Source organism: Gekko japonicus, unplaced genomic scaffold (genome assembly GCF_001447785.1).
Source record: "Gekko japonicus isolate JY-2015 unplaced genomic scaffold, Gekko_japonicus_V1.1 scaffold519, whole genome shotgun sequence".
Classification (NCBI taxonomy): domain Eukaryota; kingdom Metazoa; phylum Chordata; class Lepidosauria; order Squamata; family Gekkonidae; genus Gekko; species Gekko japonicus.
This window is the reverse complement of record NW_015168666.1, coordinates 331596-356514: the sequence shown is the minus strand read 5'-3', so window position 1 is coordinate 356514 and position 24919 is coordinate 331596. Positions and strand designations below refer to the sequence as shown.

The 24919-nt window shown below is 40.6% G+C and overlaps 1 protein-coding gene across 7 annotated transcripts in view; it reads right to left on the bottom strand.

Moving 5' to 3' along the window:
* QKI (QKI, KH domain containing, RNA binding) overlaps positions 1-24919 on the bottom strand; it is a 205098-nt gene that overhangs the window by 138554 nt on the left and 41625 nt on the right. For all 7 annotated transcript variants that reach the window (XM_015415305.1, XM_015415306.1, XM_015415301.1 and 4 more), the window contains exon 2: positions 5969-6111. In XM_015415305.1, coding sequence (XP_015270791.1) covers positions 5969-6111 — 143 coding nt within the window. The remainder of the gene's footprint in view (positions 1-5968; positions 6112-24919) is intronic.

Sequence of the window (24919 nt, the reverse complement as noted above, 5' to 3'; positions counted from 1 at the left end):
AGGGTGCAATAATCTTCGCACGGATTTCCTGGTAGAAACGGCAGTGAAGTAAAATATGCTCATTTGTCCTGACCTTCCCTGCTCCACACGGGCAAACCCTCTCTGCTAATGGGATCTTCCTATAATGTCCCTCCACTACCGCGGAGGGGAGTATATTCCATCTAGCCATAGAGTAAGCCCTGCGGTGGGATGGGACCTCTAACAGCTATAAGTAGGCTGCTGGAATTATAACGTACCTAGTGTTCTGCTCTTCAGACTAAAGAAATGGCAATGTTGGCCCTAATGGACATGGCTATGGTCTTGTGTGCTTCCTTTAGGGTGAACTCTGCCTTCTTATCGATGCTGTCCCAAATACTGCCCTGACCATCCTCCGACAGAAACCCAGATGGCTGAAGAGGCTAAATTGGGGTATCTACCAGGGGGACCTGCAGGAACTCATTGGTAAAGGAGGGAAGGGAGTGGAGTTTATTGATGAAGACCGGAAACTGTTTGTTGGCTAGTCTTGGGCTGAGTCTCAAAAAACTCAGGGAAGAGAAAGGCTTTTTTTCCATTTTGTTCACCCTGGGGAAAAAACTCCTCACTGCCTTTAGGACACTTTTTTTGTCTTGGAGGAGGACTGTGGTTGCTCCTCCTCCAGAGGGGATTCCTGAAATTCCAGGGCAGACATGGTCTTGCTCAAGTGATACTGTAGAATGTCTCCCTTAAAGAACTTGGCTGCCTGTTTGGGTAAAACAGTTTCCTCTTCATTTGAGAGGAATTCCCCCTCCTCTTTCTCCTCTGTGTTGGAATCAGATAAAGAATCTATCGCCCCTTCAACTGATGCACATGGTTGTTTATGGCAGAATGGGGCTTTCTGTGCAGCCTTTGTTGGCCACTGGGAGCTATTTCTAGCTTTCTGAGGTTTAGGCATGGGTCTCTCTGGGGATGGGGGGAGCGGAGTCTGAAACCAGAACAACTATTTCCCTCTGTCTGCTGAGCTAATAAATCTCTGTTCTAACCATCTCTTTGATTGCTTCCAGGAGCTCCAAAGGGAGTCTTGAAGGCATCGGTTTCTGATGTGCCGCTGGAGGAGAGGTTAGCTCTGACCTGCTCTGAGTGAGATCCCAATGCTGGAGCTTGGATTGCAGCGGGATTGGGTTTCCCCACAGAGTTGCGGCTCTCAGCAGTAAGCAGGCCTCCTGCGAGCTTCATAAGGGTTGATTGTTCAGCTGAGCCCACCTTCTGCTGCCACGCCCTGGCTGTCGATTCAGCACATTGGCCCCACTCCATTTTGGCGCACTTTCTTTAGATGTGCTGGAGGGAGCTGCTACTGGCCACCAGATCAAGCCCATCAAGGGTCATGTTGGCGCCACAGACCTCAGAGGTGGCTGCAGCATCCAGGAGGGGAAAGGACTCCTCCTCCGAAAGAAACCTGTAGAAGTCACTGGACGCCATTAGCCTCTGTAACGAGTCTTCCCTCACTGTGGTTGAAGTAAGTGCCATTGAGGTAATGGCTAGCCTCAAACTAAGCTTCTATAATTGGAGTGAAGAATAGGGGGAAGACAGGATTAAAGACTAGGTAACAAGAAAGAAAGGTGTAAGGAGGTGTGACAGATTGCAAAAAAAAGCAGGCTTTTTAAAATGCTGCTTGTGTCAGAGAGTCAGGAATTTCAAGAATTAAGCTTCCCTGGAGAGAAGAGCTTATGTGATTGGCTGCTCTACTCACTCTCTGATTGGCCAGCATCATCTTAAAGAGGAAATAAAAGAGCTGATCTGGAGGGGAAAGATTCATTCACCTTTCATTCACCTTTTGGTCTTTGTCTGAAATCTAACATCTGGATCAGTAGCCAGAGAGTTTGGCTTCTGAGGGAAGAGACTTTGGGAGTCAGTGCTTTCTGTCAAGGAATTGTCAGAAAAGTACTTCTATAGAGAGAAGAGGGACTCCATTGTCTGAGATATATTAAAAACTAATCTGAGGCAGAATTCAGATTCTCAGTCAAGAAAGCTACAACACTGCTTTATTCAGACATATCGTACTGGAAGAGGAATTTGGCAGCAGGTCTGAGGAGTTAGCGAGAACTCCCAGACAAGCCAAATAAGAAAAGGAGTTATTGCTTCTTAAGGACAAGAAGAATAACTTCTAGCCAGTAGGAAGGGGTTGGGAAGAGAACCCTGGTCTGTGATAAAGTGAAAGGGCTTAGACACCTCAAGAGTTACTGGAAAGTTATAATATCTAAAGGGAAAACCTAGATCTTTTAAGGGAGAAACCTAGAAGCACTAGGGCAAAACTATCCTCTAAAAAACTGCATTTAAGATTCTGTGTAACAGCTGAAAAATATAAGCAAAAACTTCTCATTGAAAAGAATTTGAAGCTCAGAAATTAAGCTACAACACTCTCTTGTTTATTCAAAAACCTCAGTTCTGTGTATGTATGCATGTGTGTGTGTGAAAGTTTTACCTCAGCAACCATTATATTTTGAATCCTCATATTTATATATTCCCTACCTCTTTATTAAAATCTTTATTCTGTTTTGAAAGTTAATTTTGCCTCACTTGCCATTTCATTAGGGTATTTTAACACAAGACAGCTCCTGTATTCCTTCTAGATCCTGTGCTGAGTCATAAGTCTAAACTAATATCTGTGACAGGGTGGGGCAGTTAAAGCTTATAAAATAAAATAACGAATAAATACATGCTACCAGGCCCTTTTTTCTGGGGGAACATGCCGGAACAGAATTCCGGAACCTCTTTGACAAAATTATTTTAAAATGTGTAAAAATTCATGAGTTTTCAGTATACAGATCAAAAGCTTCATTTCCATTTTGAGAGTTCCAACACCACTTTTTCAAAAAAAAAAGAAAAAAGCCCTGCACGCTACTGAAGGGTGGCTCAGTTACTGAGGGGAACTAAAAATATTTTTGGCAGGGCATCTGCCTGAGAGTGGGGAAGCATCAGGGTTAGGAAGAAGAGGTTAAGTCAAAATGTGAAATTCAAGCAGAAATAGAGGGACAGAATATAGACAGAGCCTATTCTAAGTTGCTCTCCCTGTGAGGCAGAAAAAGAACTGGGGGAAAGTGGTGGATACCACTCAGGAGACAGGAAGTGAGAAGATTTGTCCAGCCTCCCTGAATAGATGGTGGGAAACACTCAAGCAAGATGTCCTCTGCCTCAGAAGGAGAAGGTATTTGCATGTTTCTCTACTTTTTCTATATTATTCTCTTTGTGTAATGGTGGAGCATCAGTATACCATCTGCTGTAAATGGGTTAATGTTTTTTAGAACATAAGGAAGTGCCTGTAGTAGGAGAAAAAAAATGGAAGTGGAAAGATTTAATCTCAAATTAGGCCAGTAGCATGGATTGCTTTAAGGAGGGATTACACAGATTTATAGCCGATAGGTACATCAGTGGTTAGTAGCCATGGCGATTAAAGGGCTCCTCCAAGTCCAGAGGCCGTATACTGCTGAATACCAGTGCAACATCAGGGAAAGACCTTGTGTGGGACAATGATTGGTCACTGCATGAAACAGGCTGCTGGACTAGATGGACCTGTTCTCTGATCCAGCAGGGCTCTTCTGATGTTCTTATAGGCCAGACTCAGTTTAGGCTGTGGTCCATTTGCATATCCATTCTGATAGCATTCATTTATGTACATAAAGAACATATATTCAATTCACGAATACATATTTCTGGTAACTAAGAAATAGACTCATTCCTACATGACACTCAGAATTAGCAAGACATATTATAACTGATAAATTAAAAGACATTAACCAGCAAACACAAAGACAAATGAAAAGTTTAGCCTTACGTATTCCAGATATGCACATCATTTTTGCAATTGTTCTGTTAAACATTAATCAATCCAGAGTGAGTTGTATGTTCCATATTATCTGTCTTGAACAATTAGGATACTCTATGTTGGAGTGAATTCCACAAGTGGAGACTTCTTCTTCCAAATTCTGACCAAATGTTCCATATGAGCTACAATGTTCCTAATCTGCCCCTTAAAAATACATGTTTAAAGCATATCCTCAGATAGAGGTTTGCTGGGATGCCAGGTGCACTTCACTCAGTATTCCCAGTGGCCACAGGGCACATATTGGGATTGTGAGAATTTCCATACAATAGCTGGCTGTCCAAGCAGAAGCCCTCCAAGTACCTTTTGCTGGCAGCATTACCAATCAGGAGTGCTCATTTACTCAATTTGCTATCAACTGATGGAACACTTAAACTGGACCCTGTGGACCATGCTGGATGGGCACTCATTCTGATAGGAGCATTATATTTTCTTGTCTTTTTACTGGCAAGCTGTATTCCCACAAGGCACATAAAGTTAGCTTGTCTGATTTTTCAGTGCTCAGCAATGATGACCACAGTCAGGGGTGTGCTGTTCTACCAAGCAAATGATACAAATGATATAGTGATCACAGTCAGCTGCCAGACCCAAACGTTTCTTTTTACCCAGGCTTTTAATTAAGGGGTTGATCTTTTTAGAAAAAAAATTACACTTTCCTTCTTCTAGCCAATAACTTTTGTAAGACTCATTTTAAGCTGTGAGTTGTGCTACCACTGGGTTTTAAATGATTTAATGGTTAACTTTTAACTATTTTTATTCTGTTTATGTTTTACTTCATAAGCTACTTCAAGCAGGTTGTCTGGAAAGGTCGCACAGAACTTTCCTAAATAAATAAATGTTCATCTGCCACAGAGAAAAATCCCTAGCATCTAGTACACATTTTGTGGGCTCTCACTCATGACAGGTTATACCACACAATACATTTAGCCTTCAAGATGTACCAAGGTACTTTGTTTTAGCTACATCAGACAAAACATGTCAACCTCCCTAAAGTTCTGAAATCAAGAATGTGTGCATCTTTCCTTCCTTATTACTTAAGTGAACAGTAGAAAAATAATTACACTTCTCTCAGGTTCTCCACTTCCTAAGATCCTAACCAACACTGTACATCTGAATGTAACTAAGGAATGATAGGAAGAAACAAAAGCATTACAATAAAATATCCTGTATGTTGTCTGAAGAAAGAGGAGTGTATCCTAATACTATTAGCACTTGAGAAAAAAAGCTGAGACAGGATGATCCCACATTCATGTTTTACCTAAGAGCACACCCACATGGCACAAGATTTCCAAGGGGGGAATATTTTGTCAAGCACAGGAAAGGCTGTCTGGATACTCCTTCAACAGATTCATCATGATCATATTTTATTGTTTATGTTTACTACCTTATTTCATAACAAACTAGTGAAAATATGAAATGACTATCCATCTAAGGATTCTCACAGTAATACAAGTCCAGTATAAGAAACTGTGATACTAAAATACTTCAGTAATATTAACTTCTCCTAAATTACAATGTTTAAGAAAGCTCAAAAAATTTATTGGGCTACACAGAAATTAACTAGTAATTAAAGTTTCAAATATGTTATTCAGGTAAAATACCAAACTGCTCTTTGAAATGTAGTTCCTGAAGTCCCTCATATTCTAGAAGAGAGAGAAACAGCAAAAGACTTTGCCAAATCTGATCTGAGACTCAGGCTAGGTTTTGCCTGTCCACTTACACAGCAGTATTGTCTGGTGCCCTTGGGGACCATCTGCATCATAGGTAGTGTGTTCCAAGAGCACATAAATGCTGGCTGCTGTGAGGGAAAAGATATTGCTGTCCACCAACTTTGCACCATGACAAAATTACATGCACAATGTCTAGATTCCAGCAAAATGCAAACATATATTTTGATTTGACTGTAGCTAAATGCTATTTGACAAGCCATCATATACCTCTTTGCTAGCTCTTTTCTAAATCAAGAAAAACATCAAAAGTAACACTCAACAGAAAATAGCAAGTAAAGATTGCTCTGATTATCAGACCTTACCTCACTGTAGCATTCTTGGATCAACAAAACTAACAAAAATGAAACCACATGAGAAGGCATCATAAGAGCCAGAAGATAGATTCACTAAAGTATGTACTTACATCTGGAAATTCTTTTACAGGCACATATAGTTTCTCTTGTAACTGTACAATAGGTCCCACAGCATCAGGTAATTCTGCACTTCTCTTCTCCGTACTACCATTTAATGTGTCGTTATACATGTCTTTCCGTACTCTGCTAATTTCTGTGGAAGAAAAATGTGCACCATGTATTAAACATAATTTGAGACATTAAAAATTCTAAATGTGCTACTTTCACTGCCTTCTCTATGGGACAATCACACACTTCCAATTATAAAATCTTTATAAGCTGAATTCAGAAACTCATTTCAAAACTTTTCTTTATATTTTCTTCACACTTAGGATCTAGCACTCTAGTCAACAGTACTGTAAGTGCATATGTACAAATGTATCGTGAGAAGAGCATTCTCGCATATACTGATGACTATTAATTATAATTTAACTATATTAAGAGACAAAGGAAATAAATGGACCTTTTCATGCAATGTAAAGTGTTTGCTATGGAACACCATGTGAAACCATTCAAATCAGCTAAGTTTCAATTTGTCTATTTATCTAGTGTTATTTATCTAGTGTTAAACTGACCAAAACTGATGACATCCTATTACAGCAATGAGAAGGTATTTGGTACACAGGGGAATATTGTTGTTCCCTGTTCTTCTGAAAAATGTTCAAAGCAGTTTATATGCACAAAATCCCAAGTTCAATCACAATTATTTCTCAGGGATCTCAGCTGGCAGGTAGCTGGAAAGACATTTCTATCTCCAAGGTATGGGAGACCTGCTGCCTGTCAAAAGACAATACTGAGCTAAATGGACCAATGGGCTGACTCCTCATAAGACAGCTTTATATGTTGATACATATAGAAAACAGTGTACGTACAAACACATACAACTTCCTAACAATCTACAGGAATCAAGTGACGGACTGATAATCCAGAATGAACCATTTCAACCAGCAACGGATGTTTTTCCAGTACTGAGGTACTGGGGGGGGGGGACATGTATACAACATTACTCAGATTGCAACATTTCAACCAGCAACGGATGTTTTTCCAGTACTGAGGTACTGGGGGGGGGGGACATGTATACAACATTACTCAGATTGCAATCAGTTTGCAGTACTCAAATATAGTCTGCGATGACCTTCCTTCCCCTAGAAATGGGTTTCTGTTCTTAGATTATTACAGGTTCATTTGATGATAAACTTGTGTGGTCTACATTCCTCAAGGTACTCAAGGCAGCTGCTGTGCTGGAGCATGTTCATTCCACTTACTGCCCTGCTTGAAGGCTCACTTGGCTGCTACCAGAGCACATTTCTTTATTACAGTGGCTCCCACCTTGTGGAATGGGCTCCCACATGGAGCGAGGAAACACCATTTTTAAAAAAAGTTTTAAATGTGCTTTGATTTGGGAGGACTTTTAGCAGAATTTAAGATGCAGGCATTTGCCTGGGAAAGGGAGTTCATGGGGTTTGTCGTCTTTTGTACATTTTTAAATTTTGGAACTGTAAAGTTGCCTTGAGTCACAAAGGAAAGAGGGGCATAAATATCTTCCTAAATAAATTGATGAAATTGACTTCTAAAAAAAATACATCTATGACCTAGATTATCTAGAAAGTTCAGTTAACTGGCACTACCCAAAAGACAAGTTCCTCTTGCTCAGTCACTACACTACTGTATCTTTGGGGATATGGGGATATGAGCCACTCTCACCTCTGTGGCAGATCAGTCTATGCCTTTGGTCATTGCTAGGTGTCTAATAGTCAGCTCTGCAAGTGGGTGTCCTTCCCCCTCAAGCTAACGGAGCTGACTGGGGCCAGTTCTGCTATATAGCACTCCCAGGCACTTGGCACACTTGTCTACCTGCTGCATAGAATTAGTCCATGGCTCAGAGGGAGGGCCTGTCAGACATGGGGTCTTATTGCAATGGTATTTCCAATGGGTAGGACTTGGTTGCTGCAGATGCCTCTCAGTAGGGGGTGAGGCATAGCAATAAGCTTGAGTATCTAGCATATTTGATTAACTCACACACACACACAATCCCCATGAGTGCTTTTACTGTAATGTACAAAACAGTATTTTGGCTCCTTCTAAGAATTATGACTCAAGCAGTCAATATGGCCAGGAATTACATGCAGAGCCCATCAGCTGAGCAAGTATCATGTAATTGTGATCTTTAACAAAAATGAAATGGGAATCAGACCTTTGGCAAGCTAATGCAAGACATTATGATGCACAGCAGAGAAGGGAGTATCAAATAGTTGCCTAAGCAAAGTACTACCACACCCTTTCCATGTGACAACATGCAAGTACATTAAAAGCAGTTTAGGAGAAGCAGGGAACCCACAAGGACTCATGGGGAAGCGACATTCCATTGTTGCTGCCACTGCCAGCCACTGTATAAATGACTCGTACTGCCCCCACTATCCAAATCATTATGCTGCTGGCTTTAGAGCAGAAAGCATATTCAATATGCTTTCCACTCCAAGCCCAGACACCCCCCCATCAGTAGGTCAGCAGTCACAGGAGAGGCTTGGAGCAGAAAACATGAATGCCTTTCTTCCCTTCAAGCATCTCCCTCCTCCCATCATCAGTTAGGTGATTGTTGGTTGCCACTGAGATCTTGCAACACTTATGAGATTGCCACTAAAACAGATGAACAATGACTGAACTTGCACAAGTAGTTTCTCTGGTTTTCAGCTCCTTAAAAAAACCAAAACATTTCACTTTTTGGATTTTTATTTCTTTTTGCAAACATGGGGGTTTCATATTTCTAGGACAAACAATCTTCCTTTCCTAGCCCCATTGTGTAGATTTTGATTTGCACTCCAGAGTTACATTTAGAATTAGGTGTACCGATTTTTAAAAAATGTTGAGAATTCACAGATATTGCTTGCAAACAGTGAACTATTTCCAGTCTGATCAAGAGGGCATTTTGTCTGTCAGTACTTCAAATTTTTATAAGCCTAAATTTTAGAGGATCTTAATCAAGCAAAACAAAACTGTGGGATTCACTTCCTCTTTCTCATCTGTCCACATCTGTCATCGTCTCCCAATAATGGATAAAAAAATTGTTTTGTTTGGTATCACTTTACTGACACTCATCCCTCTTTGTTTTTAACTGTGTTTTGTGTGTGTGTGTGTGTATGTATGTACTTTTTAAAGTTGATTTTAATGTGTTTTTAACTGTTCACCACCTCAAGAATCCTGAGTGGAAAGAAATTTTTAAATAAAATTTTCCATCTCATATTCACCATTTGACCATTAGAGTTCACTGACAAGTTAAATGTATGCCTCCTGACAAAGCTTAACTCATGAACCTTTACTAATAAACTTGTTCCAGTTTAGACACAAAATTCCAGCTTCCCAACACCTTCTCCTCTCTCTCAAGTACACTGATGATGTTATCTGGATGCACCGGGAGGAAGCCCCTGAAGAATTCTACCAGCTCTAGAATGATTCACACCTCATCATAAATCTAAGTGTGCACTAATCCAAGCAACATGCACTCTATGTACACCACAGTGTGAACAAAATATCATCTTATCAGAAATTCATTGACCTCCAGACATAACTAGAGATGTAAAGACCTGGGGGGAGGGGGTGAACTGGGAAGAAAAATCCCCCCCAAAAATACTTTCTTCCCCGATTTAGAGTAATAGAAAAATATGAAAAAACTAAAAGATGTCCTATGTAATGTTATCTCTTTTGAAGAAAAATGAGCAAAATGCTTTACAAAATGTGTAGCATGAAGGCTTTTGGCAAAACCATCTACAGCACTGACAATTTGTGTTTCCTATTGTTATCTTTCTTATCAGATGATAAAAATTAGCCACATGCTAAACTGGCATACAGCACTGCCATTTGCAGCACTCTCTCTAGCGTTGCCTGTTTTCACAATTATGATTGTAGAAAACTAAGGCATTAATGGTTAAATTCCATAAATATGCAAAAAACCCAATTGTGCATGTTAACTAAGTGATACATTTCATGTTGTTAGAGCAGCATATGTTTAAGGTTGATAAGAAAAGTAAATATTATATGTATCTGTTTTCCCAAAAAGGTCTACTTCCATGACTTCAAAATTTCCCAGAGTTTTATATCTGTAAGTATCTACGTGCTTCCACAATCAGAGAGATCGCACAATTCAACAGCTGCAGCTTAATCCTCAAAACTACAATACCCATCCAATTAAGTGAAGAAACTGATCTAAAACACTACACTGGTTACCAGAAGTTGCCTATTATAGAACATTACAAGGAGGAGAAATGACAGGCATCAAATTTAGGTACAGCTCTCACCAGATAGAAGTGTTCCAACTGGGGTGTGAACAAAAACCCAGTATTTTTTGGATTTGGGTATGCTGAACCTTAAAAAAATCATTATTTCTTCATATTTCCAAATCCCAACAACAATATGGTATTCGGATTCTGTAAATATCTGGAAATCAAGTGGCTACATTATACCTTATAGGGACCATTATACTCAATAGTCCCCTAGGGTATAATGGAGAATTGACCCAGGTTATCTGGGGCTCTGGAGGGGCTGTTTTTTGAGGTAGAGGCACCAAATTTGTAGCATAGCTGCTGGCACCTCTCCTAAAAAAAAACAACAACCCAAAACCCAAGTTTCAAAAAGATTGGATCAGGGGGTCCAATTCTATGGGCCCCAGAGAAGGTGCCCCCATCCTCCATTGCCTTCAATGGAAGGGGGAAGGCATTTAAAGGGATCAGTCCTTTTAAATGCCTTCTGCAAGCCACACAGCCCGCAAATGAACTCTGAAGGTATTTAAAGGGCTTACTGTCCCTTTAAGTGCCTTCTTCAAGCAGCAAGTTCACCTGGAAAGCATTTAAAGTGACTGCAATCCCTTTAAATGCCCTTTAATTTTGACTACCCAACAGTCCCAAAAATCCCGAATATTTTTGGGATTTTTCAGGCTTGGCCATTTTGGAAAGTCTAAATTCACCTCCAATCAATATCTGGCTTTAAAAAATACTCCAAAGAAATATTGGTAAGCTCTCTGGGGGGGTATTTTTTTCAGCTCAGTTTATGCTGAATGCACACCCCTGGTTCCAAACTATCAATATTTACAGCTCACATCAGGCAATGATATTCTCTCTTGGAGGGCCTTGGGTGGTAGGCTTTTCCCCACACAGGCAGATATTCACCACTAATAGGTTCACAAATCTAGAGATGTAGGTCAATGTGTTTTATTATATTCTGCGGTACTGTATAACTTGAATAAAACAAGCATTTTAAATTTATTTTCATTCTGTTCACAATCCCACCCCCATGTTTTTATCATGCATCCAATTCCTAGTAGAATGATTAAGCTTTCTGGAAGGGAGACTGAGAATACACAATTAGCTATTTTGAAAAAGGACAGTGTCACAGCTACCTCATTTCCCATTGTAAACTGTACTACAGAACCCATATTCCATGTGCAACTGCAACATCTCCATCAAAGCATCTTCAAGATCAAATACACTGGTTTTACAAAAAAATCTGAATTGAAAAATATTCCAGTGCCCTAAATAGAGCATATGTTCTGATTTAACAAGTTTATTTTAACTTATATTCAATTAAAAATAAGAACTAACCCATGTTAGTTATGTCCAAGGAGTAATAAATAGTTGAACCAAAATATTTGATTAAAAAAGAATGAATCAAATGTTTCAATGTTATATTCAATTTTTATGTACAATTATTTTTATTGGAATACTACTTGTAAAAACAGCATGTGATTCTCTTGCATTGTTTAAAATTAAAGAAAAAACAATGGCACAGAGAACTATTGGCAATACTTTTAGAACACTGAGAGAACTGCATATGGTTGTCTGCTCATCTGTTTCAACAAAACCAAACTATCTTCCATGGAATTCAGTTGACATCTTATTCTCACTATTAATCTACATAGCATCATTAACATCCCTTGTGTTCCATACCCAACTGAAAATTATAATACCACTTCCACCATGAAAGAAGGAACATAATTAAGAATTTTAGCTTTGGTTTTGATTTGACCAGAAAGCCAACCAGAACTTGATTTTTATTTGAATTTGTGGTTTTAACAAACACATCCATTTACAAAACATACATATATGCTCCAACAATTCCTGAAAATTATTCATTACAACTTTGAAGCTCCTATGGGTGTCTAATATTGTGGTGGCAATGACATCCATACATCATTATTACTTTTATGAAACAATATTTACAAATGGAAAATTTGCCACAGAAAAATGAAGCTCTGCACATTTTTTTGCAGAGACATTACTGGCCATCTCTCTACCAATCAGTTATTTCATGCACATGCTGCCTTTAGTAACTTTCCATTGCTATCTCAAAATTCTATTAATGTTGCACTGTAATTCAGAGTTCTTAGAGAGTTCTTAAATTTAAATATACTGGTTAGTTAAAACTGCAAAAAAACCTACAACCAATACTGATGTAAAGCCCTCAGTTAGCTTTACCTGAAAAAGATAGCCCATCCTACACCATTACAGCACCTCCAGAAAGGCAATACATTACACAGTCAAGGGATACTCTTATTGCATAATTACATTATATAATTTCATTAAAATATTGAGATACATTTCTGTTGGTCACCCTGAGATTCACAGGTAGCACTCCTACAGCTTCTACCAGCAAGTAAGTCGATGTCCCTGAAAAATATTTGTTTCTCTTATATGGAAGGATCAGGGGCCCCCACAAACAAGCACACCAGGTTAGACCAAAAATATAATTTTTAAAAAAGAATTGTATTAATGCACAGAAAAAGGGAAAGGGGAAAGAAGGGGAAAAGAAAGATACAGAAATATATATATATTAAAATTCCAATTTAAAGTCTCAAGCAGCTTCTCTGTAGACAGGGCACACAAATTTTTGAAATAAAAATAAAGAATTCTGGAACCCACTGGACAAAGCCTTTGGTATATTCTCCCATAAGAGCAGTAAGCTTTTTAAAAAGCCATAGGCAACATAGTGGGCAACAAATGAACATCAAAATGGCACCAGGGCATGCCAAGACAGGCTGCTACAAGGGCATATGATAACTTCTCCTCCCCTGTAAAACTCATACTTAGTCTTAGATACAAAAGGGACACACATCTTTCTTAAATGGAAGTATCTGAGCTACATATAAACAGCAGTATTTCACATTCAAAGGCATCCCAGAAAGATAACTATTGAATGTGCTGTCCACTGTACTCTTACAATGACCTCTGCAGTAGATAGCTGACGATACCCCTGGGAACTGAGCTGTCCAATTCAGACTGCGGGAACTGAATATCCCCCTTTGAACACAGATGTGCCACCTCAAATGCTAATATGTTACTGTTTTCAAAATGCAATGAACATATCTCATAAGCCCTAGCTATAAGAGACAGAATGTACCAACTCCAATGCTCTGAACAGGACAACAAAGCTTGATGCATGGGTTAGGGGAGAGAAGACGATCCTACTAAAACGGCTATATATTTCTAGGGCAATCAACACCCAACTACAGTCCAGATTTATGACTGATCCGGTTGCAAGTGTCCTATAAGGCTAACAGGGCAACTTGAATTCCATGAACAGGAAAAAATAAATTCAGGTGGGTAGCCCAGATGGTCTGAAGCAGCAGAACAAAGCTTGAGTCCAGTGGCACCTTTAAGACCAAAAACGTTTTATTCTTGGTATGCGCTTTCATGTGCATGTACACTTCTTCAGATACAGTGAAACAGAACTTCTTCATATAGGTAGATGGGGGGGGGGGTAGTTGCCAGGAAGGGCTAGTTAGAGTCAAGATGAATAAGTAACTGGGGGATTATAGCTGAGATTGTATTAAGGTGGTTGGTAAGATCTGTGAATAGCAACAAATTGGCATACAAATACAATGTGAGAACTGAGTTTGAGTCGAGTGGCACCTTCAAAACCCAGAGATATCATCCAGAGAGTCGTGGGCTCCACAGCCCAAGACGCTTGCATCTGTGGTAATCTCTGGATGACCTTGTTATGAAGAAACCGTCCACCAATGAAGGAAATTCTTCAACTGTAGATCGACTCTCAGTTTCAACTGGTGCTTGAAGGCAACTGACTGCTGATGAGGAAGTCAGAACTTCCAAAGTTTCCTGGAGTGCACTTGAGCCCATGCGACTGTGGCAATGGCTACAATCATGGAGCCCAGGATTTGGGTCAGAAACATTAGGTCCACCAACCTTGGTATAGGTAGGAACTCTCAGTCTGGGGCAAGTGATGCTCTGTAGTCTTGGTGCGGGGGGGGGGGGACAGAGGAAAGGTTCCTAGTGTCCTGGCCCCACTAGTGGACCTCCTGATGACACCTGGTATTTTTGGCCACTGCATGACGAAGTGTTGGACTGGATGGGCCATTGGCCTGATCCAACATTGGCTTCTCTTATGTTCTTAATGCTGATGAAGAAGCAATGTGACAACAGATGCTGTATAGTGGACTGTAAATCCTAGGATACCCTCTCTGTGGAGAAAGATCTGATAAAAAGATTGTCCAGGTAGAGATGTGCATGGATACTGTGGCATCAGAGGCTTGCTACAATGGCAACCATTACCTTTAAGAATACCTTCGAGGACAATGCTAATCTGAAGGACAGGACCCTGAACTGATAGTGATCCCTTCCCCCCAAAGAAGCGGACACAGTTCTGTGGGGGGGGGGGAAACAGGGACATGTAAGTAGGCATCTTTCAGGTCTATCGATGTCACAAAGTCCCCTGCTCTAATCTCCTCTGCAATTAATTTTAGTGTCTCCATTCTGAATTTTTGTATACAACACATTTGTAGAGAAATCTGAAGTCCAAGACGGCTCCCCAGGCCCTGTTCTTTTTGGGAATGGATAAAAAAATGAAAAGATACAGTAAATGCCTGAATGCCTTTGATGCAGGTTTGCAGGGTTGTTGGAATGACAGGACTATAAGCAACACTCATATGTGGGGGGGGGGCCTCGATCACATAATCTTGCTTGATGGTGTGTTGTACACAGGCATCTGACACTGATCTAGTCCAGTTCTGCCAGAAGAGTTTGAAGTCTGCTCCCCACTGGCGGAGGCCTGGTGTCAGGAGTGCTGTGTGTGAGGTTTGTTGCTTATGATGCCTGAGTTTTGGCCCTTGGTGGACTGAAAGTTAGACCTGAATGAAGACTTTGGCTTGGACCATGTCAGTCTTCTACAGTCTGCATGAAATCTAGGAAAAGTCCTGTAGTTGCAAAAGGACAGAGAACTAAACCCCATCTGTTGTCTATTCTCTTTCTCAGAGGAAAAGGGCATAGCCTCCTTTCTATCCTTGGTTTCTATAAGGATATCACCCAGAGTACTTACAAATCGTTTACTCCCTAGAAAAGGCCATCAGGCTACATTAGCCTCAAAAGTAGCATCCACAGCCCACTTCAGCCATAAATTCCTTCTTGCCACCACAGTGGAGGCCATAACCTTCGAAGAAAACTTCATATAATCAAAAATGGCATCAGCAATGAAGGCCGCAGTTCTCTAGAGAGGTAGCTAGTGAGTTTCCTTGATAAATCCCAAGTTTCCCTCAAGAGCTGCAAAGCCACATGATGTAGACTGTAGCCATGCAGGAGGTAGCGGCTGAAGCTATAATGTCATAGGCCAGCGCTTCATGAGCTCTGCATTACACTGCCTCACTTTTTAAATCTGTGGAATCCTTCATGGAGCTTTCCCCCTCTTTAAGTAAGGCCACACCTGAGGCCAGACTGGCCACCAAGGTGTCTACCACCAGAAGTTTGAGGAGTTGAGAGACCTTTGGTCAAAAGTAGTATAACTTTTTGGTGCGTCTGATGTGGAAGTGCTAACCTGAAGATTCCGTCCATTCCTCCTTGATCCCTCAAGTAAAAAAGCAAAGAAAAGAAAAGGTAGAGCCCAAGGTTTGAGGCATATTAAATATCTCTGTGGCCCCATCCCCATCATGCTTTGGATCTCCCTCAGGTGGAAAGTTGCAGAATCTTTAGGACCCTATGGAGTAATGGTGACAACACACTGTGAGAAAGTCTGTGAGACTAAGCAGCCTGCTGAGGAGGGTCTTCATCCAATAATTTACCTTCCTCCCTTCCGCATCAGACCGAGGGCTCAAAAATTAGGGTTATAAATATCTCCTCACCTGGCTGGACCATGGAAATGAACCCCAGGGAGGATGGAGGGGGTCTTTTTGTGCCACTTTAGTAAGCCAAGAGAATGGTGGGGGTTTGATGATCAGAATCTGGCCCATAAGAGAGTCCCTGGCCCCCTGGGTAGCCTGCCTTTAAGATGGAATGTAGGTTGATGGGGTGGAGGGGCTCCTGAAGATCCAGGCCTCTTTCTGACTTGACACTGCTCTCTTCTGACCATCTTGTTATTTAAAAAGTTGGGTCAGCCACTCCTGAAACCCCACCTGGGCAACAAAAGCATCGCCTTGCTGAGGGCCTGAGGGAAAGCAGAACTGACCTGCCCACTCACCACCTCTTTATCAGTTCACATTTGTGCTGCAGGGGAAGTGGTAGCTGATGCAGCAGGCCACTGGACTGTTCCAACAAGGTGTGTTGTGTTAGTGCCAAAGTTCTCCCAGCAACTGATACGCTAGCCTTTCATTTCAACAGGCCAATTTACACCTCCACTTTTGCTTCTGCAGCCCTCTTTTGTCTTCCATGATGACCCCAAACACCTGCTAGGGTGCAGGCTCTTTCAAATTCAGGCAATTGAGGTGCAAATAACTTAGCCCTGGGATTTCTGTGGCAACTAGTAACTTGAGCAGAAATGGAAAGACCAAACAAGCAGTTTCTGTTTTGTTTTTCCTCCAACAAAGACCGAGAAGAAATACACAGTAAGGCACACAAGGGAAATGGGGAAAAGGCCAAAAAGCAATCAAAGGAGGCAGGGAAAGAACTGAAGAAGTCTCCTCAGGATTGGAAAGAAAATTACTTAATATCCTGCCTCTATGGATTATGAGAGGAGTACCCAAACACCAGGATGTCTGCCGCTTCTCAAATGAGAATCAGAGTTTGGAGGGAGATTGAAGTTCTAAGAAAACAACTATCCTTTTCCCCAAAAGCAATGTTTGATTACCAAGTCATGTACAATTGGAGAAGGGTACCCCAAATCTAGTTCATGTAACGACAAATCATAGCTTCTTACATTTATTTTATTTACAATTTTTTAATCAGCCTTTTCGCCTACCCAAAAGCACTCAAAAGTGGTGTACAAGATCTTGGCTGGTTCCTGTTGGATCTTTGCTGGTCTTGTTTATATCTAGATAAGACATGTTGGGAACAAAAGGAAGTTCCACTGAACTTGGCCTGTAATCCACTGGTAATCCTTGGCCTGTCCATATGTCTCAAGGTTCAAGGCATGGCTTTTTTGTTATGTCTCCACTAAGATTTTGTCTAGGTGATTACCGAAGAGTCAGTCTCCCTGGAAAGAACTGGCGATGATTATGGCAGAGTGAAAATCAATTGGCCACGCTTGCAGAGGCTGCTGAAGTAAATGTGAAGGAATACAGAGTAGTAAGTAAATGTGAGGGAATCTAGAGTAGTATCTGCTGCGAAAGAGACTGCCTTAAGAACTCTAGATGATCCTTCCTTCAGGTGATTATTGGACTCCAGTACTACCTTTAACATCTTCCAGATTATGGCAGCTCTAGAAATAATGGATTTGGCTGTGAAGACCTTGATCACCATTGCCGTGGCTTCATGAGCTTTTCTCAAGGCGAAATCTGCCTTCTTGTCTAGAGGATCCTGGATATTACCTTGTACATCTTCTGTTAAAAGGCCTGAGGACTGAAGTGCTGCAACAGGGGCATCTACCAGCGGAACCTGCAAAAACTCACTGACAAATGAAAGAATGGCATACAATTTCTTGAGAAATTTCTTAGACATTGTTTGCCAGGGAGTTAAACCCATTCCAATTTCAGCTGTCTCTCAAACTATTCTGGGAATGGGACTACACTTTCTGGGGGATCTGACCTGAGGAAGAACTCCCTGTTCTCTTTGAGTCTAGATTTCTGTTTTGTGTTAAGGGGATTGGACATGACCTCCTTCTCTGCAGGTTCCTGTGTATCTATGGCAATCAGAGCCTTGGGGAGTAAGTACTGGTAGTCCTTGGCCTGAAAAAAGGGATTAAATCATTCTGGGATCTCCATAATCTCCTCATCTTGCTTGTCAGATAAGAACTCTCCTTCTTCTCTTTCCACCAACTATGGGTCAGATGTAGAATCTGACCCCGTATCATTGGTCAAATACTGCCTTTTCTTCAGAGCACTGACTCTCTTAGAGCTGATCATGAAGTGGCTTGTGCCTGCTAGGCCTACCTGTGCCCTGGGGGGAGGAAGAGGAGGATGAGCTACGTTGTCTGCAGGGGGGATCCAGATTTTCTATGGCCCCTGGGGGAGCTGGGAGAGGGCAATGCCTAAAATCCCTCAATTCCTCCCTCATCACTTGCTTGAGAAAATTCAACAAATCAGGAGGACACTGAACTGAGCCCAAGGGCCTTACAATTATTAGAGCTGGTCTCTCTACCATGAAAGGAGCCAATTGCTGTTTCGCACACTTTTTCTTCAGTACCAAGGGGTCCGGCCATGGCCACAAAGGTGGACCACATTAGAGCCATGCCGTCCTTGGCAGTCTCCTTTGCGCTCTCCTTTAGTGAAGGATTGGCCTCCCCTATGTGAAGGATTGGTCTTCATCACTCCTTCATACCATTTTCAAAAATTGGCTTCCATGCACTTGCTGCTTGCAAAGTGTTTCTCTGTAGATCGGCAGTTTCCTGCTTTCCCTTTCAAGAAATTGGGGGGGATTTTAGAAGGTGGAAGGAGAGGAGAAGGAGAATAAGCTTTCAGGTTTAAAATACGAGAAAGGTTTTTTAAAAAAGAGGAAATAAGAGATGAAAGGTAAAGGCAAAGCTGGAGCCCATCTCTGATGCGGCTCTCCCTTCTGAGGAAGAAAACAAACTGGAGACAGTGACTCCCACACGAGAGACAGGAAGATGAAAAATTACTTCCTGCCTCCCTTAATCAAATGGTGGGAATCACCCTCAATCAAGATGTCTTCCATCTCAGAGGGAGAACTTGTCCTTTTAAAAGTATATCCTACTCCAACAGCACTTTTTACTTTTTTTAAAGGAGGAGCCAAGAGTGCAAAAATTGCTAAAGTAAACAGGTGTCACTGCGCTATTTTGACAGCTAAGATCCTAAATCAGCAAGTTGCATTACTGATGTTTTCAGCCAGCTGCCATCTACAAAGGAAGGACAGAAAGAGTATGCAACTTGCAGTCACTCCTGACATGACAAACTCTAAAGGAACAGCCCATTAATTTGCTGCAGCCAAAGGAGCAAAGTCTTGTGGCACTCTAAAGTTGAACAAATTTATTGTTGCATAACCTTTCATCAACAGTTGGAAGTGATCACATGTACTTCAACCAGATTGTTTATTCTTTTGATTGCATCTAGCTTTCATTCATATTCTGAAATGTAACATAACAAATCTATGCCTTAGAACGCTGGGCCTTCTGGCTTCCCTTTGTAATTCCCATACCCCATTTGCCTCTTGCTTGTATTCTTACATACAGATAAATCTATCAAAAAGCACTTTATGCATCTGATGAGTGGGCTCCAGCTCATAAAAACTTATGCTGTAGGAACGTTCTTGGTTTTTAATGTGTCACAAGACTCTGGTTTTACCTATGAGTGGAAATCTGTCAGGCTTCCCAATCAAGCCACTCAACAACGTTCCTTCAGACGTTTCAGTTTATTGAGGACTAGTACTTAGGACACCATGAACACTTGTGTCAGGAATGGCGGGCAAACAAGTTGAATCTATAGATATACCCCCTTCAAACATGACCCCCTGAGTGCAATAAAGTCAATAGGCAAGCACCTGAAGATGCAGGCATAAAGCAATGGTTATATCCCCAGCTAGGAGCTGGCCGAGTAAAGCCTTCAAGGACACCAGACAGATAACAGCGTGCAGGCGAAAGGAATGGAAGATGGGAGGAGGGAAGTAAAGTTTTTTTAGTCGTATTGACTTCTTCCATTTTAAGTCCCAAAAGCAGAATTTCCGGTGCTTTTTTAAAAGAACATTTCAGTATTTTTTGCATTTCATTGTGGACTTTTGTCCAAAAGTCTACAGCTTTCTCACAAGTCCACCACATATGATAAAATGAGCCCTCATGCCTCTTACATTTCCAGCATTTGTTTGACATATTTTGATTCATATTTGCAATCTTCTTAGGTGTCATGTACCACCTATACATCATCTTATAACAATTTTCTTTAACATTAGTACATGTCGAGATCTTAATAGAGTTTTTCCACAAATATTCCCAAGTTTCCATATCTACTTCCTTATTCATATTAATAGCCCATTTTAACATTTGTTCTTTAACAGTTTCATCTTCAGTATACCATTTTAACAACACCTTATACATTTTAGAAATATTTTTTCCTCCTCCACTCTCCCAAACCTTTTCAATTTCATTTTTTTCCTCTCTAAAACCATAGTTTTTTTTGTCAGATCTAAAAAGATCATAAATCTGCATATATTTCAACCACTCATATTCATATTCAATTTCATTCTGCTTTTTCATTACCCACTCTGTTCCCTCTTTTTTAATTAAATCTCTATATGGCAACCAGTCTCTACCTCGCTGTCTTGAGTAAGATATCAACACTTCTACTGGTACAATCCACAATGGTCTTAAGTCACTCTGGTACTTCTTATATCTTGTCCATACCATATACAAAGCTTTTCTCACCAAGTGAAGTTTAAAAAAACTGTCCATTTTTATCTTGTCATACCATAAATATGCATGCCAGCCAAATCTACAATCATGCCCTTCCAACCCCAACAATCTGTCATTTTCAAGCTTCACCCATTGATCCATCCATGTTAGACAAACCGCTTCATAATATAGTCTAAGATTTGGCATTTGTAGACCTCCTCTTTCTTTGGCATCACAAAGTATTTTCATTTTGATCCTTGGTTTCTTGCCTGCCCAAACAAATTTTGACAACTCTTGTTGCCACTTGGCCAACAAATCCGTTTTATGCAGAATTGGTATTGTTTGGAACAGGAACATCAAACGTGGTAGGACATTCATTTTTATAACTGATATTCTTCCCATCAGTGATAAGTTCATTTTCTCCCATTTCTTAAAGTCTTGAGTCAGCTTAATCCATAATTTCTCATAATTATTCTTATATAGGTCTATATTTTTTGCCGTTAATTCAATTCCAAGGTATTTTGTTTTTTTAACTACTTCACATTGTACCAGTTCTTGTAGTTCCACTTTTGTTTTTGTTTCAGTTTATTGAGGACTAGTACTTAGGACACCATGAACACTTGTGTCAGGAATGGCGGGCAAACAAGTTGAATCTATAGATATACCCCCTTCAAACATGACCCCCTGAGTGCAATAAAGTCAATAGGCAAGCACCTGAAGATGCAGGCATAAAGCAATGGTTATATCCCCAGCTAGGAGCTGGCCGAGTAAAGCCTTCAAGGACACCAGACAGATAACAGCGTGCAGGCGAAAGGAATGGAAGATGGGAGGAGGGAGGGAGAGGGAGAGCAACCCACACATTCCACAACATGGCAGCCTTAGCTGACAAAATCCCAATAAAATTTCTACTGAAATGTTATAAAATACTGTAAAACAAAGTCACAAAAGTGTACTTCTGTGATTTATTACATTAATGCTGTATTTCTTGTGACACACACAACACTGCTCTCAATATATGGCTTTCTGCAATTTCATTTAGAGCTTTGTGCATGTCTGAAGATGCCATCCAGAATACTGAAAGGGTCTTTAGCAAGCTGTTACCTTTACTTAAAGTACACAAAGAGAAAATATTAGCATGCAATAAAAATGCTATAATCTATTAGACTTTGAGTATGTTAAAAACTTATTATATTCATGATTTCAATTTGTATCCCACCTAGCCACAGGACTGGCTCAAGGCGGCCAACAACATTTAAAACACTAATAAATACATTAAAATACATTAATAAATTAGGACTACATAATCACTAGGTAGTACTAGTAATAATGGCAATGAAGCAGGCGGCATACATTATACAAACAAAGGCAATAACCAACTGCTGTTTTATGTGGTCCAAGATGTGTTCTGGTGGCACCGACATCTGTGGCGCTGTCTCCAGTGGCCCCCTCACCAGTGGCCGCTCCTAATCGAAGGCCTGGTGGAGGAGCTCCGTTTTGGAGTCGCCACTGAGAAGGCCCTGGCTCTAAGTAGCACCCAATTTTATGTCTCTCAGGCCAGGAAAGGTCAGGCGATTCTGTGTTCCTGACCTCAGTGCTCTCTGGTGTACATATGGGGAAAGGCGGTCCCTCAAATAGACAGGCCCCTGACCATATAGGGCTTTAAAGGTCAAAACCAGCACCTTGAAGCGAATCCGGTAATATGCTGAGATAGCATATCTTGTGGCCTAAAAGTTACCCCACCCCAGCCAACAGTCAACTTTTCCCTCCAGAGGGTCTCCTCTTTCTTATAGCAAGCCAGCCTGCTCAAGCATTTAGGTTCAGATACCACATTTTTATATGTAGCCAAGCACCAGAAATCCCTATTCTCAATTTTGGGTTGTTTGTGCAGGCTTATTGTCTGGTTTCATAATAAGCATTAAATTGATTTCAAGCAATATTTTTCTACTACAGTTTAAAGCAAGGTATTCAAGATTTTCTTTGTCAGAAGTCCCTTTTTTCATTTCTCACATACCTATGGAGGAGAAAAAGAAATGCTTACAGGCAAAAAGCAGTGTAAAGTACTTTGCAAAGCGATCCAAGACAGTAGGACTCATAGACGGGAATACTCTAAAGCAACTTTATGCAGAAGCTAAAAAATTGACAAAAAAAGGAGAAAGGCACTCAGCAAAGAAGAGTACCAAAGACAGCAAAGCACTTGTGACAGGACAGATTACGCAGGAAAAGCAGCAGAATATCATAAGTATAAAGGGGAGAGACATTTAGACACAATTATCAAGAAGAAGATGCTTCAGGAAACAGGGCTGTTAAGTATATCATGGGGCAGTATAACTGTTAAAGTCTATTTTATGAATGAAATGTGGATTGCATTATATGGTGGAAAGGATTGTACTAGATTAAGATGTTTTGAGTTATTTTGGAATGACAATAAGAATTTTTTGATAGACAACCTCTATGCAACTTACTGTTTATATATTTCTGTGTAACTGCAAAAATTTTGTCTCTTTTGTTCCCTAAAGGGATTATTCTGTTATTATAACATAAAGAAACTAAAATATTATAAGAAGGATCGGGGTAGTTTATCTATAATTTTTTACTTTCAGAAAATGGAATGAGAGGTAAAGTTAACTAATATATGATTATTGAATGAAATGTGGATTGCATTATATGGTGGAAAGGATTGTACTAGATTAAGCTGTTTTGAGTTATCCCTGATCTCCTCTGGGAGCTCGTTCCACCAGATAGGAGCCGCCACCGAAAATGCCCTGTTCCTGGTCGTCACCAGTTTGATAACCCGGAGACCCGGCACATCCAGCAGGTTCTGAGTCCCAGACCGTAGTGCTCTTGGGGGCATATGTGGGGGCATATAAATAAACTAAAATACTATAAGAAGTATCGAGGTAGTTCATTTATAGTTTTTTACTCTCAGAAAATGGAATGGGAGGTAAAGTTAACTAATATCTGATTATAGACTATTTTGTATATCTGATTTTTGGTTACTGTTGTGCCTGGATATCTTCTAAAACGAGTTGAGAAAATAAGAGTATTATATAAGTTTTGACAGTTAAGGCAATGATAAGATGCTGAAAAATTTATATTTTTTAGGGTGTTGTGCTATGTTAAGGGATACCTAAGAATAATATCACTAAATATGTGGGCAAGAAAAGAGAGATTGGCTAGATAATAGTTCATAAAATAAATATTTAAATGAGATCAGAAAATAAGGTCACAGATCTGTTTAGGGCTTTGAAAAGGTGGGAAACTTATTTTGGGTAGATAGACAGATGGTTATGGCTGAGGTGCTCTTATCGAACCAGGAGAGGAAAAATTGATAGAGAATTGTAGTAGAAATACAATGTTAGTCTGAGAACACTTATATTTTGGGTAGGCATGTATTTTTGAATTATGAGAAATATGCATGGAATTATAGTTTAAAGGGTAATTCAGATATGGAAACCTTTAATAGGTAAAAAATTTTGCTGGAATACTTTGTTGAAATAAGCAATTCGAATTATGGTTTTTGTATTTATGTTTGTATGTATGTTTAGTACGTATATATATATAGCTATATGCCTGCTTAGCTTACAAGTCTAGAAAATTTTACACATTTTACACATCAAACAGTGCTTCCAAACAAGAGTTCTCTCAGGCATCAATACCATATATTTACTCATTTACCCCCAAGATTCCAGACAAAAGTTCTCCTAAACCAGGGCAATGTCAGGGTTTTTTTTTGGGGGGTGGGGCATCAAGGAACAGCCAATTCACGGTTTCCTCATATTCCCTTTTCCCCTCCCTGATCACAGACTTGCATTTTATTTGCCACAGCCTGTGTTCCCTTTTATCAACCTCACTGAGACTAGCTTTCCACTGTTTAAAGGAATCCTTGGCCCCGGTCACACGGGCAGGAAACTGCGGGGGAGAAGCGTGGCTGTTTGCCCTGGGGCAAACTACTGCGCAGTTACTCGATCAGACCTCCCGTGGAGGTCCTGTGGAGGTACCGTGGAGGTTCCATGGCAAGGGAGAGGTGCTGATCACAGGACAAGCCAGCGCGCAACGAAGAAGTGCGCGCCACGGCAAACTGTTTGTTTTGCGTGTGTACACGACGACTGCGCATGCTCCGTTGGGTGCGTGTGCGCATCCACAGAGATGTGGACAAAAAAACACACCTTATTTGCAAGGGGACATGGGCGGGCGCCGGATGCCACCGGAAACGCGATCAGACGCCCGCCCTTGCCCCGCAGTTTCCGGAAACTAGTACC